This window comes from Pan paniscus, chromosome 11 (assembly GCF_029289425.2).
Source record: "Pan paniscus chromosome 11, NHGRI_mPanPan1-v2.0_pri, whole genome shotgun sequence".
Classification (NCBI taxonomy): Eukaryota; Metazoa; Chordata; class Mammalia; order Primates; family Hominidae; genus Pan; species Pan paniscus.
This window is the reverse complement of record NC_073260.2, coordinates 39322334-39342094: the sequence shown is the minus strand read 5'-3', so window position 1 is coordinate 39342094 and position 19761 is coordinate 39322334. Positions and strand designations below refer to the sequence as shown.

The 19761-nt window shown below is 38.0% G+C and overlaps 1 protein-coding gene and 1 pseudogene across 9 annotated transcripts in view; one reads left to right on the top strand and one right to left on the bottom strand.

Moving 5' to 3' along the window:
* The window catches only part of INVS (inversin), a 211836-nt gene that overhangs the window by 20116 nt on the left and 171959 nt on the right, over window positions 1-19761 (top strand). For 8 of the 9 annotated variants that reach the window (XR_004673400.2, XM_003820637.7, XM_008974082.6 and 5 more), the window contains one exon: window positions 10784-10950. Coding sequence is in view for 7 of the 9 variants with exons in the window: in XM_003820637.7 (XP_003820685.2) it covers window positions 10784-10950 (167 nt within the window). In the remaining 2 variants the exon portion in view is untranslated. Of the gene's footprint in view, window positions 1-10783; window positions 10951-16261; window positions 16347-19761 lie in introns of those variants that run through there. The other variant, XM_055117807.2, reaches the window with a different exon arrangement.
* On the bottom strand, window positions 474-2050 carry LOC106635127 (small ribosomal subunit protein uS5-like; annotated as a pseudogene).

Genomic DNA, 19761 nt, shown 5'->3' with positions numbered 1-19761 from the left:
AAGGACATGAACTCATCATTTTTTATGGCTGCATAGTATTCCATGGTGTATATGTGCCACATTTTCTTAATCCAGTCTGTCATTATTGGACATTTGGGTTGGTTCCAAGTCTTTGCTATTGTGAGTAGTGCCACAGTAAACATACATGTGCATGTGTCTTTATAGCAGCATGATTTATACTCCTTTGGGTATATACCCAGTAATGGGATGGCTGGGTCAAATGGTATTTCTAGTTCTAGATCCCTGAGGAATCGCCTCACTGTCTTCCACAATGGTTGAACTAGTTTACAGTCCTACCAACAGTGTAAAAGTGTTCCTATTTCTCCACATCCTCTCCAGCACCTGTTGTTTCCTGACTTTTTAATGATCGCCATTCTAACTGGTGTGAGATGATATCTCATTGTGGTTTTGATTTGCATTTCTCTGATGGCCAGTGGTGATGAGCATTTTTTCATGTGTCTGTTGGCTTTTAATTTCTTTTCTTTCTTTTTTTTTTTTTTTTTTTTTTTGAGACAGGGTCATACTCTGTCACCTAAGCTGGAGTGCAGTGGTGCAATCTTGGCTCCCTGCAACCTCCACCTCCCGGGTTTAAGTGATTCTCATGCCTCAGCCTCCTAAGTAGCTGGGATTACAGACATGAGTCCAGCCACTGCACCTGGCTAATTTTTATATTTTTAGTAGAGATGGGGTTTTGCCATGTTGCCTAGGCTGGTCTCAAACTCCTAGACTCAAGCAATCTACCCACCTCTGCCTCCCAAAGTGCTGGAATTACAGGTGTGAGCACTGCACCCAGCCTAAGTTTCATTATCCATCTTATTATTCTATTGTAAAAGTTTTTATTTATTCTGGAATAAAAGGCCTTATCAAATATGTGTTTTGCAAATATTTCCTCCTAATTTGTGGCTTTTTAAAAATTTTTCTTAATTGTGTTTTCAAACACAATTTCTTTATTTGGATGAAATCTAATTTATTAATTTTTATGGATTATTCTTCTGTATCATATCTAAGAAATCTCTGCCTAACACAAAATCAGGAAGATTTTCACCTTCAATTGCTTCTAAAAGTTTTATATAGTTATAGGTTTTATTTATTTTTTATTTTTTTTAACAGGCTTTATTCACTTTATTTTTCTTGTATAAAACCCTATGTTGTAGCCACAGCTGGAGCCTGGGTCCGCTGCACGGAGACTCTGGTGTGGGTCTTGACGAGTTGGTCAGTGAATTCCTGACAGGGAGACTTGGTAAATACAATCTCCTTCCAGAGGTCGGGGGTCAGGTAGCTGTAGGTCTTAGAGATGGCATCAAAGGTGGCCTTGGCGAAGTTGCCCAGGGTGGCATTGCAGCCCCGGGCTGAGGTGTAGCAGTCATCAATACCAGCCATCATGAGCAGCTTCTTGGGCACAGGCGCCGAGATGATGCCAGTGCCCCTGGGTGCAGGGATGAGGCGCACCAGCACAGAGCCGCAGCGGCCTGTCACCTTGCAAGGGACGGTGTGGGGTTTGCCGATCTTGTTCCCCCAGTAGCCTCTGTGCACGGGGACAATGGAGAGCTTGGCCAGGATGATGGCCTTACGGATGGTGGTGGCCACTTCCTTGGAGCACTTAACACCCAGACCGACGTGGCCGTTGTAGTCCCCGATAGCAACAAACGCTTTGAACCTGGTGCTCTGGCCAGCACGGGTCTGCTTCTGCACCGGCGTAACCTTCAAAATCTCGTCCTTGAGAGAGGCCCCCAGGAAAAAGTCAATGATCTCAGATTCATTAATGGGCAGGGAGAAGAGATAGATTTCCTCCAGGGACTTGATCTTCATGTCCTTGACCAAGCGGCCCAGCTTGGTGACGGGCATGCACTCCTTATCCTCGGCCTTGCCTTCTCGAGCTCCACGGCCTCAGCCCGGGCCCCGTCCACGGCCGCGACCCCGGCCCCGGATGCCACTGCGGAAACCTCCGCGGAAGCCACCGCGGTTCCCCATCCCAGGGCCACCAGGGCCTCCGGCCCCCCGCCCCCCGCCCCCCCCGCCCACCTCCCGCTGCACCGGCGTTATCAGCCATTTGGTGTTTTCTCGGAGAAGAAGCAGTTATAGGTTTTAGATTTAAGTTTATGATACGTTTTGAGGTAATTTTTATATATGGTGCTATTATGGACTGAATATTTGTATTCCTCCAAAATTCATATGTTTGAAACCCTAACCCTCAATGTGATGATATTAGGAGGCGGGGTCTTTGGGAGATAATTTAAGTCATGAGGGTTTAGCCCTCGTGAATGGAATTAACACCCTTATAAAAGGAACCCCAGAAAGCTCTCAAGCCCTCTTTTTCATGTGAGGATATCAGAAGTCAGCAGTCTGCAACTCAGAAGAGAGGCCTCACCAGAACCTGATCATGCTGGCATCCTGATCTCAGACTTCTAGCCTCCAGAACTGCTAGGCACAGGTGCATACCACCAAGACAGATTTTTTCTTTTTTTTTTCTTTTTTTTTTTTTAGATATGGGGTCTTGCTATGTTGGCCATGCTGGTCTTGAACCCCTGGCCTCACGTGATCCTCCTGCCTCAACCTCCCAAAGTGCTGGGATTACAGGCAGGAGTCACCATTCCTAGCCAATTTTTGTTGTTGTTGTTGTTGTTGAGACAGAGTCTCACTTTGTTGCCCAGGCTGGAGTGCAGTGGCAATATCTCAGCTCACTGCAACCTCCACCTCCCGGGTTCAAGCGATTCTCTTGCCTCAACCTCCTGAGTAGCTGGGATTACAGACGCCCGCCACCACACCTTGCTAATTTTTGTATTTTTAGTAGAAACGGGGTTTCACCATGTTGGCCAGACTGGTCTCGAACTCCTGGCCTTAAGTGATCCGCCCGCCTCAGCCTCTCAAAGTGCTGGGATTACAGGCATGAGCCACCACACCCAGCCCCAATTTTTGTTTTTTATAAGCCTCCCAGTCTATGGTACTTTGTTATAGCAGCTTGAACTGACTAACATACAAAATATAGGTTCAAAGCTTTGGGTTTATTTTTGTTTTTGTATATGTTTTTGTTTTTGTATATGAATGCCAAATTTTTCCAGCACCATTTATTATTATTATTATTATTATTATTATTATTCACTCCTGTTGCCCAGGCTGGAGTGCGGTGGCATGATCTCGGCTCACTGCAACCTCTGCCTCCCAGGTTCAAGCGATTCTCCTGCCTCAGTCTCCTGAGTAGCTAGAATTACAGGTGCCCACCACCACACCTGGCTAATTTCTGTACTTTTAGTAGAGATGGGGTTTCACCATGTTGACCAGGCTGGTCTCGAACTCCTGACCTCAGGTGATCCACCCACCTTGGCTTCCCAAAGTGCTCGGATTACAGGCATGAGCCACCATGCCTGGTCTTTCCAGCACCATTTATTTAAAAGATTATCTATTGGTTTGCCTTTGCATCTTTGTCAGAGTCAGTTAATCATGTCTGTGTGTGTCTATTTACATACTCTCAAATCTGTTCTATTGGTCTATAAGTCTATTTCTTTGCCACTACCACATTCTCTTCATTACTGTGGGTTTACAATATGCCTTGATATCATACAATGTGAGTTCTTCAACTTTGTTCTTTTTTTCAAAAACTTTTTATTCTTCTACTTCTTTTGCCTTTCCATAACAATTTTAAAACTGCACATTCATTTCTACAAAGATTGCTCTGGGAAGTTTTTAACAAATTATTCTTAGTAGTACCTTATAGTGGGGATTAATTATGAATTTAATTTTTTAATAAAGTACTATATTAGGTTTTTATTGCTGTGTAACAAATTAACACAAACTTAGCTTACAAACAACAAACATTTATTACTTCACAGTTTCTGTATGTCAGGAATCTAGACACTGCTCAAGCTGAGGCTTTTGCTCGTGGTGTCACAAGACTGCAGTCAAGGCGTCAGCCAGGGCTAAGGTCTCATCTGAGATTTAGGATTCTCTCCCCACTGCACATTGGCAGAATTCTTTTTTTTGAGACAGAGTCTCACTCTGTCACCCAGGCTCGAGTGCAGTGGTGCAATCTCAGCTTCACTGCAAGCTCTGCCTCCCGGGTTCACGCCATTCTCCTGCCTCAGGCTCCCGAGTAGCTGGGACTACAGGCGCCCGCCACCACACCTGGCTGATTTTTTTGTATTTTTTAGCAGCGATGGGGTTTCACCATGTTAGCCAGGATGTCTCAATCTCCTGATCTGGTGATCTGCCCACCTCGGCCTCCCAAAGTGTTGGGATTACAGGCGTGAGCCGCTGCACCTGGTCCAGAATTCACTTTTTTAAAGGTACTTAATATGTCAACCTTATTGTTTCTCTATATGCACATTTATTTGTTACTGAAAATTGGAAAAATAGCATGTTGGAATTTCCTTTTAATATAATTCAAATTTTTAAAAATCAGAAAATCTAATTAGTTATGCTCTAATCAAACTTCTCAATGTTTTCTTTTCATTCTTTCCCCACAAGTTACCGTGCTTCAAATTCCAGATGTTGGGATTCATCTCACTGACTTAGGTTCTAAAACATATGGGAGCCCTGTGTGGTGGCTTATGCCTGTAATACCAGCACATGAGAATAATTCAGACTTATTGGTGCTGCTTTGGGTTCAAATTAAAAAGTAGAGCTGAAGTATATTCGAGTTATTCAAATACATTCAAACTTACACAGATTCCTTATTAATTACTGCTATCAAGGTAAGAAGGAAAAGATACAAGAAGAAAAAGACATCACTCATGTTAGGTTATTATTGGTATACAGTCTATCCTAGCATAGACTGCTGCATAAATTTGCCAGCAAGAAAGAAAAGTACAAGAATAAAGTTTATGACTAAACCACCTCATTGTCATAATTTCCTATTCTAGCATTCTCAGAAGGATCCCATCTATGATACATGTAGAAACTGCAGCCACATTTGAATGGTTCAATTCTTGATTCATTCTGAACCCTCTTAGGCCCAATATTTGTTAGCTTTCGTTTAAGCTGAGAAAAATCTGTTGAGTAACAGGTATCTCAGTTTTACCATCCTTTCTTTCCACAAATAACGATGTCCTTTTTCCTCTCCTCCTGTAAGGCAAACCATCTCTGATGTCCTGGAAGGTCTTTGCTTTTCTATCTTGTTGTTGGGGTGAACCTTCTGGTGGAGGGGAAGGGAATTTGGTACCTGGGTGGAGAATCAAGTTATCAAGGTTCTTTATTAACGTTTTGGAGCAGAAGTTATGAGAGGCCTCTGAATCATCCTGGGAATCTTTCTTTGGTGAGCATTTGTGAAGACTTTGGGGTCAAGGTGCACATATGTGATGAGTCAATCAATGGTCTAGTCATAGCTCTAAGCTCCTTCTGGATCTTTAGTCCCAGCAGAATGTGTTGCTGAACTCTCAAATTGCTACAAGGTACCCTGGAAAGAACTATGTAGCCCAGAAAGAGCCTGAAAACCTAAACTCCAACAAATAGTGATGAACGAGTTGACTACAGTTTTTTTTGAACAATTTTAAAATTCATTGCAGTTTGCTTCTCCAAGGCCAGCAGGAAAGTGTCTCTGCTGCTTCAAATCTCTACAATTTCTACCTCGGACCTCTAGACACTCTTTTGAAAGACTCACCTGATTAGGTGAAAGCAACCCAAACTAATCTCTCTTGATTAACTTGAAGTTAAATGATTAAGAGACTTAATTACATTTGCAAAATCCCTTCATATTTGCCACATAACAAAATCTAATCATGGGAGTGACATCATAGTCCTGCCCACACTCAAGAGGAGGGGATCATACGGGGCATGTATACCAGGGGCTGGAAGTCTTCGATGCCATCTTAGAATTATCCTACCACAAGTACTGTTGAGAGTATCTATATCTTAAGTGGACTTTGAAGGAGTATATCTTCCAAGGAATTTATCCATTTCACTTGAATTGTGAGTTTATAGCATATGACATTCTCTTATTTGCCTTTTAATATCTGCAGGCTTTGTAGTGATGTCATTCTTGATACTGGGGATTTGTGTCTGCTCTGTTTTTAATGATCAATCTGATTAGAGATTTATTAATTTAATTTTCCAAGAAACAACTTTTAGCTTCATTGATTTTCTCTATTTTTTTCTGATTTTAATGTAATTGCTCTCTGTTCTTATTTTTCTTATGTACTTCCTTCTGCTTGTTTTGGGTTAAATTTGCTCTTCTGTTTTAGTGTTCTAAGGTAGAAGCATAGATAATTGATTTGAAACTATTCTTCTATTCTAATTAAAAGCATTCATTACTATATATTTCCTTCTAAGCTTCCCTCATGTGTGGTGCAAGAACCTTACAACAATATGTTTTTATTCATTTAATTATGCTTTTTAATTTCCCTTGAGATTTTCTCTTTAACCCATGGATTATCTTAAATATTTTGTTATTTCTTGTTATTCTGTTATTGATTTCTAGTTTAATTACACTGTCATCTGATAATACACTTTGTATGACTTCACTTCTTTAAATCTGTTAGTATTCATTCATGACCCAGTATATTGTATATTTTGGTCAAGGTCCCATGGGTGTTTTGAAAGATTGAATTTCTGGCTGTCATTAGATGAAGTGTTAAATAAATACCAGTTGGATCCTGTTGCTTTATTTTTGTGTTCAGTTCTTCTGTGTCCTTGCTGATTTTCATTTTAGTGGTTCCAGCAATTATTGAGAGAAGAGTGTTGAAGTTACCAATTATAATTGTGTTTTCAAGTGTTTCTTTCTATTCTATCAGTTTTTGCTGCCTGTATCTTGAAGCTCTGTGATTTAGTATGTATACATTTAGGAATTTTATGTATTCTTGGTGAATTGACCCTTTTATTGTTATATAATATGTCTATTTGTTTCTGGTAATTGTCTTTTCTCTAAAGTTTACCTTATTAGATATTAATATACTTAACTCCAGCTTTCATTTCATTAGTATTTATTATAGTTTTGCTAATTCTTTTACTTTTAACCTCCTACATTATTGTATTTTAAGTGAGTTTCTTTTTTTTTTTTTTTTTTTTTTTTTTTTTTGAGACAGAGTCTCGCTCTGTTGCCCAGGCTGGAGTGCAGTGGCACGATTTCGGCTTACTGCAAGCTCCGTCTCCCGGGTTCACGCCATTCTCCTGCCTCAGCCTCCAAGGTGGCTGGGACTACAGGCACCTGCCACCACACCCAGCTAATTTTTTCTGTTTTTTAGTAGAGACGGGGTTTCACCATGTTAGCCAGGATGGTCTCGATCTCCTGACCTCATGATTCGCCCGCCTTGGCCTCCAAAAGTGCTGGGATTACAGGCATGAGCCACCGCGCCCGGCCTAATCGAGTCTTCTTTTATATCTCAGCCTTTTTATTGATGTATTTACATCATTTACATTTAATGTAATTATGAATGTTAAGACTTAAGATTTCCAATTTATTGTGTAGAACACTGCATGTTCCTTCTATTTTTCATTCCTGTCCTCCTTTCCATTTCTTCAATATTTTTAGTATTCCATTTTAATTTATATATGGTAGAGCCTTTTGTAATGCTTTATTAAGATATAATTCACATACCATACAATTCAAAATTTAAAGTATACAATTGAGTGATTTTGTATATTCAGTGTTGGACAAACGTCACCACAAATGATATTAGAACACTTTCATTATCCCACAGAGAAACCCTTCACCCTTTGGCTGTTACTCTTCAAATTTGTGCCCAACCCCCAGTCCTAGGCAACTACTCATCTACTTTCTGTCTCTATAGATATGCCAGTGCCAGATATTTCGCATAAATATAATTATATAATATGTGGTATTTTTTGACTGGCTTCTTTTGCTTAGCATAATGTTTTCAAGGTTCATCCATGTTGAGCATATACTAGACCTTCATTCCTTTTGCTGAGTAATATTCCACTGTAGAGCTATACAACATTTTGTTTAACCATTCGTCAGTTGATGAATAGCTTATGGATACTTGCATTATTTCCACCTTTTGGCTCTCATGAATAATACTGCAATGGATATTTGTGTACCAGTTTTTGTGTGGACATATGTCTTCGTTTCTCTTGGGTACATACTTGGGATTGAAATTGCTGGGTCAAATGGTTACTTAATGTTTTGAGGAACTTCCAGAATATTTTCCAAAGTGACTCTACCATTTTAGATTCCCACCAGTAGTATATGAGGATTTTGATTTCTCCATATTCTCATTAATACTTGTTATTATGTATATTTTTTATTATAATCATCCTAGTGTATGTGAAGTGGTATCTTATATTGTGGTTTTTGTTCTGTTACCCAGGCTGGAGTGCAGTGGTGCAATCTCAGCTCACTGCAACCTCCACCTCCTGGGTTTAAGTGATTCTCATGCCTCAGCCTCCCAAGTAGCTGGTATTACAGGCATGTGCCACCACCACACCCGGCTAATTTTTGTATTTTTAGTAGAGACGGGTTTTTGCCATGTTGGCCAGGCTGGTCTTGAACTCTAGGCCTCAAGTGATCCGCCCACCTCAGCCTCCCAAAATGTTGGGATTATAGGCGTGAGCCACCCTGCTGGGTCTATGTTGTGTTTTTAAATAAATCTCTTTGTATAGTTTGTTTTCATTGGAGGTTTTTTATTTGTTTCTGAGTGTGTGTGTGTGTGTGTGTGTGTGTGTGTATGATTGTTCTAGGTATTAGAATATGTATACTTATTTTATCACAGTCTGTATTTTCCACTTTGAGTACAACATAGAAGCCTTATCACTAATTAGGTCCCTTTACCCTTCTTTTTGATATAGTTATCTTAAAAATCACCTCTACATAAACTGAGAACCACATCATACAGCAAGGTTATCTTTGCTTTCAATCATCGAAACATAACTCTAAAAATTAAAGAGGATAAGCCAGGCATGCACTGTAGCCCCAGCTACTCAGGAGGCTGAGGCAGGGAGGATTGCTTTAGCCCAGGAGTTCAAGACCAGCCTGGGCAACACAGTGAGACCCTCATTAAAAAAAAAAAAAAAAACTAAAGAGGTTAAAAACAGTCTATTATGTTTCTCACATATTTACATTCTGCTTCTCTTTTTTCATTCCTGATGTTCTATTTGTTTCATGAGTGTTCATAGTTGATTGTTGGAGCATTTTTATGAGAGTTGTTTTAAAATTCTTGTCATATAATTCTAATATATCTGTGTCATCACAGTGTCAGTGCCTGTTGATTATCTTTTCTTGTTTAAATTAATATTTTCCAAACTTTTGAGTTGTTTCATAATTTTGGATTATATCTTTGACATTTTCTGTATTATGAGACTCTGGATCCTATTTAAATATCTTACTTTAGTAAACGGACAATCTGTCAAGGTTTAGAATGAACATTCTCTTTCAATTTTGTGGTTCAAATTTCAAGTTAGTTTTCAGAGATCTTGCAGGGCTCTTCTGGTTTGCCCCACCTCTGGGCTGCTCAGGCCCATTTAGAACCAAGGCAATGATCTAACTATAGTTCAATTCTCAGAGCTTTTGCTATCTTGATTCTGACCAGTTTCACACACGGGCTGCTCAAAAGTGTCCTGACTTTTTGTACCAATTTAAAGAATTACTTCCTCCAACTTTGTCCTCTCCATATTCCTATCTCCTACTCTCTAATTGGAAAGGGGTAAAATACCACCTCATTGCTATCCTTTGCTTAATTCGGGGCATTGATAGTGTGACAGGGCTCCTCCCAACAGTCTCTATAGTGTCCAGTGGGGAAAAGAGGTGCAGTTTCTTTTATTGTATGTGTTTTGAGTAGAGCATAGTCAAATGGTTCACTCGGCAGAGTTACCTGCCTCCCAGTCTTTTTACTAGAGAGAGTAGACTTCTCTTGAGAACTTTGGCATCTGTGCACCTTGGTGTTTCTGGATTATAGGCTACTATAGCCCATAATGGGAGGCAAAAGCAAACAAGCAAACAGAAAACGCTTCAGGGAACTTACCACCAGGTTGTCTCTCAAGTTCCAAAGTTCCTAGTCCAAGATGCCTTCCCTTCTCTGCCTGTCATTTATTTTGCCTTTTGCCCTGGGGATTTTAGTTGTAATTAGCAGGAGGATGAGGATGCTATGTACTTGCTCTATCTTGTCATCTTGTCTAGAAAGGGAAATCAACTGTGATTTTTTTTTTTTTTTTTTTTTTTGAGATGGAGTTTTACTCTCGTTATCCAGGCTGGAGTGCAATGGCACAATCTTGGTTCACTACAACCTCCGCCTCCTGGGTTTAAGCAATTCTCCTGCCTCAACCTCCCAAGTAGCTGGGATTACAGGCGCCCGCCACCACGCCTGGCTAATTTTTGTATTTTTAGCAGAGACTGGGTTTCACCATGTTGGTCAGGCCGGTCTTGAACTTCTGACCTCAGGTGATCTGCTCACCTTGGCCTCCCAGAGTGCTGGGATTACAGGCATGAGCCACCGCACCCAGCCTGTAATTCATTTTTGTATCACTCATAAAACATACCACAATGCCTAGTGTACAATTGGCATTAATTAAATATTTGTTTCAAAAGACAAGAGTGAGTGAGGGAGGAACATAAGTAGCTCTGTATCTCAAAATGTTAGTTCAGCATAATATGATTGAGTCATCAGTTTAAATTCTAGCCCCACCTACTTTCAGTGTGAACATAGACTGGTTACTTAACTTCTTTGAGCCTCAGTTTCCTATAATATGACAATGGTAATATCTACTTCTTAGGACAAGTAAAAATAAGATGATATACTTAATGCATTTAGCACAATGTTTGATAATAAACAGCGAATATAGTTCCTACTTATATTAGTAATAACAATTATCAAATATCACTATCTGTTTCTTATCCTTATAGGAAACTCTGCTCTTAAAGACAAAGAAGATCAATTTGGGAGAACACCACTTATGTATTGCGTGTTGGCTGACAGATTGGATTGTGCAGATGCTCTTCTGAAGGCAGGAGCAGATGTGAATAAAACTGACCATAGCCAGAGAACAGCCCTCCATCTTGCAGCCCAGAAGGTGAGAAGTAAAATTTCCTTGAAGAGTAAATGTTTTGTGTGATGTCTGCTAGTTGATTAGTGGAACTATGCAATGGACAGATAATAAAGAAGTCTCAAATGCATGACTCATAGGTTTTATATATTTTCTCTAAAAGCTGTCTTTAAGCTGCAGAGAGTAAAAGCACAGATAACTATCAGCGGCTGCATTTCAGGTTCCTCAAACAGTAGAATTTATTCTGTGATTTAAAGTTTATTGGGAAAAAAGTGATCAAATTTATATATACAATGTGATGAAACAATGTTACCAATCTATGTATAGGGAAAAAATAAAGACCAAAAAGAAATACTCAAAGATATTAATAGTGGTTGGGTTTAAATTTGGGGAATATATATGGAATTTTTTTACTTTTCACTGTTTAAAATTTTTTCCTTAATGAGTATTACTTTTACTATAAAAAGTTGAAATCCCAGCCTGGGCAACATAGTGAGACCCCATCTCTACAAAAAATTAAAAAATTAGCTGGGCATGGTGGCGCACACTTGCAGTCCCAGCTACTTGTGGGGCTCAGGCGGGAGGATCACTTGAGCCTGGGAGGTTGAGGCTGTAGTGAACTGAGTTCACATCACTGTACTCCATCCTGAGTGACAGGGCAAGACCCTGTCTCTAAATTAATTAATTAATTAAATTTAATTTAAAAGGTTGAAATGTCGCTTGAAATATGTGGCATTAAGAAGCATAAAATAAATTTATTTTCTGAATGTATTTTCAACTTTTTAAAATCTAAAACTATGTTGCCAATATTAATGATTTCACATTTTTAAATGGATTATTAAGAGCTCAGATTTTTAAGATTAAACCCATCAAACAGATAAAATAGGAAGCTTCTACATTTAGTTAAAGACTTATTCACCTAAAAACTATTTTTCTTCCATAAAATTTTGGTCCATAAAATAGATTTCCAGTGCCTGGTATTTTTCTTTTTGTTATTTTAGATTTCAGTATTTTTTGAATAAAAAGCAATTAAAATGAGTTAGATCCAGCGGGAACTATTAGAGTTATTTTCTATTTAAAAATGTGAACCAGATATAGCTAATTAATTAAGGGGTTAGAAAAATACCTTTCATTAGTTGAATGCATAAAAAAAGGCTGACATTAAGTTATACTACTGAATATGCTAGTTATATGCGCTTCTCAGTTAGGTCTGTCAGGTTATTTTCAAAGTTACTTCTCTTGAATTTGGTTTTTATTATAGTAATTTTTTTAAAAATCTCCCTCATTTTCAATCTCAGTTTTAACTACTTCTCGGGTATTTATAACCTTTCACTTAGGCTTGTCAGCTAATGAAATTATTCACTCGAGAAAGGTAACTCCATTTAACTTGTTATCATAAAAAAGCAAATAGTTCAGATTGGGAAAAGCCGCAAAATTAAGACTTTGATACCCTTTAGATTTTTCATTATGATTGATTTAGGTGTAAAACTCAGCTTCAAAAATGTAGAGTGAAGGAACCTAGCTTAACATCAAGTAGATTATGTGGAGCAAGTGAGGATTTCAGTTGATGATCCAACAGTATAACATCCTGTAGAAGTATTATATGACAAAGATGGTTGAAAGAAGGGGAATGTACAACCAGACATGTTAGCTGTAATCTTTTCATCAGATACCATGCATTGTTTTCTTTTGTTTTTTGTTCCTACTTTGATTTTTTAATTATAAGTTTTTCATAGTATCGAAGAATAGATAGAACTATGATTTATATGCTGGTATTTACATAGTTGGTTTCATAACAGATTTCATGTTCTTTCAAGTATCTGATAATTATGCATTTCCTTCCTTACTCTGTGTTGCTGTTTGTTTTTACATGCTTGCCAAAAGCAGTAATGGATCCGAATTCCCAGAAAAGGATAGTAATAATTCTTTAGTATTCTCCTGTGTCCAATTAAATCTGGGTACTGTGTTAGTTCATTTGTGCTTTATACAAAGCACCAGCATTCAGAAATGAAAGATAGTATACACCAGTCAGGAATAAGATAGTAAATGATCTACAAATAATTTTCAAATAATAGTTGGAGATAATATGTCCCAGGGCTGTAATACTCCTTGCCCCCAAAGAGACACAAGCACAAATTCTCTTTAGAGAAAACATCTTCACCTTAAACTTCCAAGATTTTCCCATATTAAATAAACCAAACGTGAACTGACAATGAAAGATCACCAAACTCATAAGGGAACAATCTACTATGAATGAGAGTCAGCAGAAACAACAAACAGATTTAGTCTATGAAAAACATCAGGGATTGGCATCATTAGAGAAACAATATAAAATAACCACTGATGGAATGCTTAAAGATATGAAAGAAGAAATCAGCCAAGCACAGTGGCTCACACCTGTAATTTTAGCACTTTAGAAAGGCCAGGCAAGAGGCTCTCTTGAGGCCAGGAGTTTGAGACCAGCCAGGGCAACATAGAGAGACTCTATTTATTTAAAACAAAAAAAATTAGCTGGGTGTAGTGGCCCACACCTGTAGTCCTAGCTCCTTGGGAGGCTGAGGCGGAAGGATTGCTTGAGCCCTGGAGTTTGAGACCAGCCTGAACAACAAAGTGAGACCCTGTCTCAAAAAATATATATTTTATTTAATATTATAATTAAAAGAAGGAATCTGGCAGGGTGCAGTGGCTCACACCTGTAATCTTAGGACTTTGGGAGGCCAAGGTGGGTGGATCACTTGAGGCCAGGAGTTTGAGACCAGCCTGGGCAACATGACGAAACCTTGTCTCTACTAAAAACACACACACATACACACACACAAATTAGTTGGGCATGGTCGTGAGCACGTGTACTCCCAGCTACTTGGGAGGCTGAGGTGGAAGGGTCGCTTGAGCCCGGGAAGTCTGCAGTGAGGAGAGATCATACCACTGTATTTCAGCCTGGGGGACTGGAGTGAGACCCTGCCTCAAAAAAAAATGTAAATACATAAAAAATTTTTTTAAAAAAACAAGGAATCAGAAAAATGAGAAACCAACAAGACACTTTCATAACTAGGCATCAATTCTGGCCATAATGGCTTATTTTAAACTAATTTGCCTGTCAAAAAAATCTGTAAAAACTGAATAAAATACTATATACATTGTTTGAAGGCATTGAGAACAATCAGCACAGGCAGGATCTAAGAGACTACAATCATTCAAAGAAGAGAAACACGTAAAGTGAGTACCACATTCATCCTGGCCTTTTCCTTTATGACATTTTCCAAATTGGAATGCAAAAGAATACAACCCTAACAGGAAGCAGCAGCCTTACCAGGCTGAAGAAACTGAGGCAGAGTTTGGAGATAATAGTGGCTGGAACTTGAAGGTCAAAATCCTGGAGAGGAGGGAATTGCAGAGAAAGAATGCAAGAATCTGGATACAAATTCCTCACAAGTTTTTAACAGATTCCTAAACTGTGCTTGTATAGGGTGGTGCTCTAAGAAACCTAGTATTAAACAACAGCTGGGAGACTAGACAGCTGAGTAGAGATTATTTTAAATTATCCTATATTTTCTTTTATGTTTAAATCTCTTAATATGTAACACATTGATTTTTGTATGGGGATCCATTCTCATTTTAAAGCATATGGATAACTAATTTTCCCAACACAACCTAGTTCATTAATTTTTGGCCATTTAGTATCTGCTCTGTGTCAGTTCCAGGCTTTTGTACTATGAACTCCCTATGCATTTCTGTTTTTTTAAATGAGGGATCCTGAATACTAGGGAGCCTTTGGGAAATTTGAAAATAAAAGTTACATGATCAGTGTATTTTAGGGGGACTAATATGGCAACTAAAGCTACTTTGGAAGAGAAAGAGTGGAGATACATAGATTGCTATTATAGTTCAGGCCAATAGAGAGGAATTGGGTTTAAGAGATACATTATGGAGGTAGAAGTGTTCATTCAACAAGCGTTTGTTGAATATCTACTATGTAATCATGATTATACAACTAGAGAGAATATGAAAAAATGAATTACGTATGTTAGCTTATAGATGGATGCTCTCAGTACCCATCCCTATTAAACTTCATTTCCCTTTGTTTAGTGAACCTTCTGATATATTGGATATCAAATATCCTTTCCAAGTATTGTCTGTCCCACTTAATTCTGGTATCCATGAATGCAGCAGTGTGCTATTTATGTAATCATGAACACATGTATATGTGTATACCTTCATTCATTCAACATGTGTTAAAACTATTATGTAACAGGCATCATGTTAGGCCTTGGAACACAAAGGTGAACAACATGATTCCTGCTCTTAAGTTGCTTACAAAGATCATGGATGAAGATATTAAATGATAATTAAAGCTGATTGATCTACCTTGTAATACATAAGTGTTTTATAAAATATCTATAGCCATAATAGTCATTGTTATTATTGACATGAGAAGACCAAACATTCTCATACATTATTTATTATGTTTCTAGTTTTTGTGTGTGTGTGATAGTGAACTGTATTATGTTATCTTTTCTTGGGTTCATTAGTGGGAAAAGCTCATATTCCCAAAGCATTTTGTTCACATCTCTATTAGAGCCCCATTACCTTATATTGTAATTATTGCTTACTTGTCTCTTTTCTACTAGGCTGGAGCTCCAGGCAAGTAGCTCTTCTTGTTTGTTTTTGAATCTCTCTGAATCTAGTAGGTTCTGACATGTCTTGGTTGAATGAATTTTATTTTACTTTTATAGAAAGTCATTACTAATACAAATACGAGACCTTTTGTTTATTGGAAACATTTATCTACTTTAAAAATATATACGTTTGTGGAAAAACTTATTGAACTGTGCTGCTTGGCTTAGTTATTTTGGCACATGTTCACTTCTCTGGAAACAAATTACTGTTAGTCCAAGAAACTGAAGAAATGGTACCCATGAGAATAAAATTAATCTCAATATACTGAACATCTGCACCTAATTTGTTTTTCATTTAGAACCATCAGTTTAATCCAAGAAAGCAATTGGTCATACCTTTTCTGGGCTTCTCACAAAAGATATCTAATTGTTAGAAATGTTTTGCTCCAGGGAGGCTACTATTTCTCTGACTTCTACTGATACATTTGTTAATAAGGATAAAAAAGCTTTAGAAATATTACTATACGTTAATAGTTATGCATGTTTAATCTTCCAGGAGGTTATTTATTTGGCTTCAAGAAGCTTAAGACTACCCACTTTGACAAATTATATCACGGTAAACACAAAAATTAAAGAACCTTCTGGTTGCGGCTGCATTGTCCTTTTTTTAAATTCATAAACAATTCTCAGTTCATTTATGAAAATTGAATGTTTATTTTCAGTTTTCAAGATATGCTGTTTCCATGTTACTGATTTACAAAATGGAGAAAGAATACCTCTGAAACTTTTCAGGAACACTTATACCAGGTAACACTATTAGGTTTTCTTATTTTGCAGATGCACACACAAACACAACAAACAATCCATGCCCCAGTCCCCTTCAGCTCTGTATTCCCCCTCAGTACATATATAGCTCTACCATAACTCATCACCACAGTTTATTGGAGATTTTGTTTATCTAGGTCTCACGCCCAGTAAAGCTATTTGAAGGCAGTGACCATGTCTTATTTGATTTCATAGTTACAGTCCTAGCATAGCTTCTGCCACTTAATAAAGACAGTAATTTATTTAAGGAATACATGAATGAATGAATGAATCAGTAAATGTGAATATCAAATAGATTTAATATGAAGGGCATGGCCTTCAAGACTGTTGAAATTTAAATGAATAATTATATTTATTCCTTTTCACTATCCACTCCCTGCCCTTACAATTTTGCAATCAGGATTTTTTATGTCCAACAATGATAGACTGGATTAAGAAAATGTGGCACATATACACCATGGAATACTATGCAGCCATAAAAAATGATGAGTTCATATCCTTTGTAGGGACATGGATGAAATTGGAAACCATCATTCTCAGTAAACTATCGCAAGAACAAAAAACCAAACACCGCATATTCTCACTCATAGGTGGGAATTGAACAATGAGATCACATGGACACAGGAAGGGGAATATCATACTCTGGGGACTGTGGTGGGGAGGGGGGAGGGGGGAGGGATAGCATTGGGAGATATACCTAATGCTAGATGACGAGTTAGTGGGTGCAGCGCACCAGCATGGCACATGTATACATATGTAACTAACCTGCACAATGTGCACATGTACCCTAAAACTTAAAGTATAATTAAAAAAAAAAAATTAAAGGAAATAAACTAAGAACAATACAAATTAAAAAAATAATACAAATAAAAAATACAGTATAATAACCAAAAAAAAAAGAAAAAAAAAAAAAGATTTTCTGTGAGCTTAATTTCTCAATAAACAACACTCTTGTATGCCTCAATTTCTTCATCTATAAAATGGAATAATACATCCTATCTTCTATGTAGGGATGATGAGTCCTTAGATATAAAGCATTCTGTTTGTTGGAGAAATTTATTCTCAAGGACTACATTATCAATATTATTGCTATTAGTCACACTACAATGTAGGTGCAAACATCAAATTACTGTTTAGAGATCAGTAGATGTCAGAGATAGAAAGGCTCTTTGGGATCTTCTTGTCCAATTTGTCCTTGGATGAGGAAACTGAACTCTACTCCTTTTACATCTCTTCTCTTTAAAAATTACTGTACTCACATTCTCTTTGCCTTTGCATATGCCTGGAATTTTTTTTTTTTTTTAATTATCTTAAGCATAGAGATAAGAAAGAACAGGGCCTGGTGCCATGGCTCACGCCTGTAATCTCAGCAATTTGGGAGGATGAGGCAGGAAGATCACCTGAGGTCAGGAATTTGAGACCAGCCTGGCCAACATGGTGAAACCCCATCTCTACTAAAAATACAAAACTTAGCTGGGCGTGATGGTGCGTGCCTGTAATCCCAGCTACTCAGGAGGCTGAGGCAGGAGAATCGCTTGAACCTGGGAGGCGGAAGTTGCAGTGAGCGGATATTGCACCACTGCACTCCAGCCTGGGCAACAGAGTGAGACTCTATCTCAAAAAAACAAAAACAAACAAAAAACAATGGAGAACTGAGAAAACATTAGGTACCTAATACCTCGAAGAGATCAAACTCAGTATTTCTTATTTTTGCTTCAGAATTTTTAAACAAAACTATAGATTCACTTGAGGTCTTCCATTTATCTTCCAAAACCCTTCTTTCCCTGTCTCCTCAGTCTGTCTTGATTTTGTTGGTTTCAATTCCCATGCATATGTTTCTACCTTTACTTTATGTATGTGTGTGTGTGTGTGTATGTGTGTGTGTGTGTGTGTGTGTGTGTACATGTGCACATACACTATTATGGGTAAACCATATTATTTTGCATCTTTAAATTAATGGTATTATACTGTGTGACATTTACCAACTTGCTTTTTCAACTTAATATTATGTATTTGAAACTTCTTCATGTTGAAACATATAGCCCTATTTCATAAAAGATTATATCCAGATGCCTAAAAGACACATGAGATGGTACACAACATCATTACTAATTAGAAGCAAATTAAAACTCCAATGAGATACTACTACATGACCAGTGGAATGTATAAAGTAAAAAAGTCTGGCAATCAATATTGATTGATGGTGAAGATATGGAGCAACTGGAGCTCCCCAACATTTTTGTTGAGAATGTATATTGGTACATTCACTCTCGCAAACTATCTGACTATATCTGCCAAAGCTACACACACACACACACACACACACACACACACACACATATACACACATCCCTCATCTCAATTCATGCTCCCAGCCCCGGTAATACCTAAGAAAAATAAGTGCCTCTTTCTACTAGAAGACATGTATGAGAATTACATGATAGTTTTATTTAGAAAAGCAAACATTCCTTTTTTTAACTTCTATTTTTCCGTAAGTTATTGGGGGTAAAAGTGGTATTTGGTTACATGAGTAAGTTCTCTAGTGGAGATTTGTGAGAACCTGGTACACCCATCACCCGAGCAGTATATGCCGCACCATATTTGTCGTCTTTTATCCCTTGCCCCCATTCCACTCTTCCCCCCAAGTCCCCAAAGTCCACTGTATCATTCTTAGGCCTTTGCATCCTCATAGCTTAGCTCCCACATATCAGTGAGAACATATGATGTTTGGTTTTCCATTCCTGAGTTACTTTACTTAGAATAATAGTCTCTAATCTCATCCAGGTCATTGCAAATGCTGTTAATTCATTCCTTTTTAAGGCTGAGTAGTATTCCATTGTGTATATCTATACACCAGAGTTTCTTTATCCACTCGTTGATTGATGGGCATTTGGGTTGTTTCCACAATTTTGCTATTGTGAATTGTGCTGCTATAAACATGTGTGAGCAAGTATCTTTTTCGTATAATGACTTCTTTTCCTCTGGGTAGATACCGAGTAATGGGATTGCCGGATCAAATTGTAGTTCTACTTTTAGTTCCTTAAGGAATCTCCACACTGTTTTCCATAGCGGCTGTACTAGTTTACATTCCCACCAGCAGTGTAGAAGTGTTCCCTGAATGCCCCATCCATGCCAACATCTACTGTTTTTTTATTCTTTGATTATGGCCATTCTTACAGGAGTAAGGTGGTATTGCATTGTGGTTTTGATTTGCATTTCCCTGATCATTAGTGATGTTGAGCATTTTTTCATGTTTTTTGGTCATTTGTGTAACTTCTTTATAAAAGGAAATATTCTTAATAGTGCAGACAACCCAAATAGGTACCAACAGGTGAATGAGTAGCTAAATTGTGATGTATTCCTACAATGGAACACTGCATGAATGAACTGCTGACAC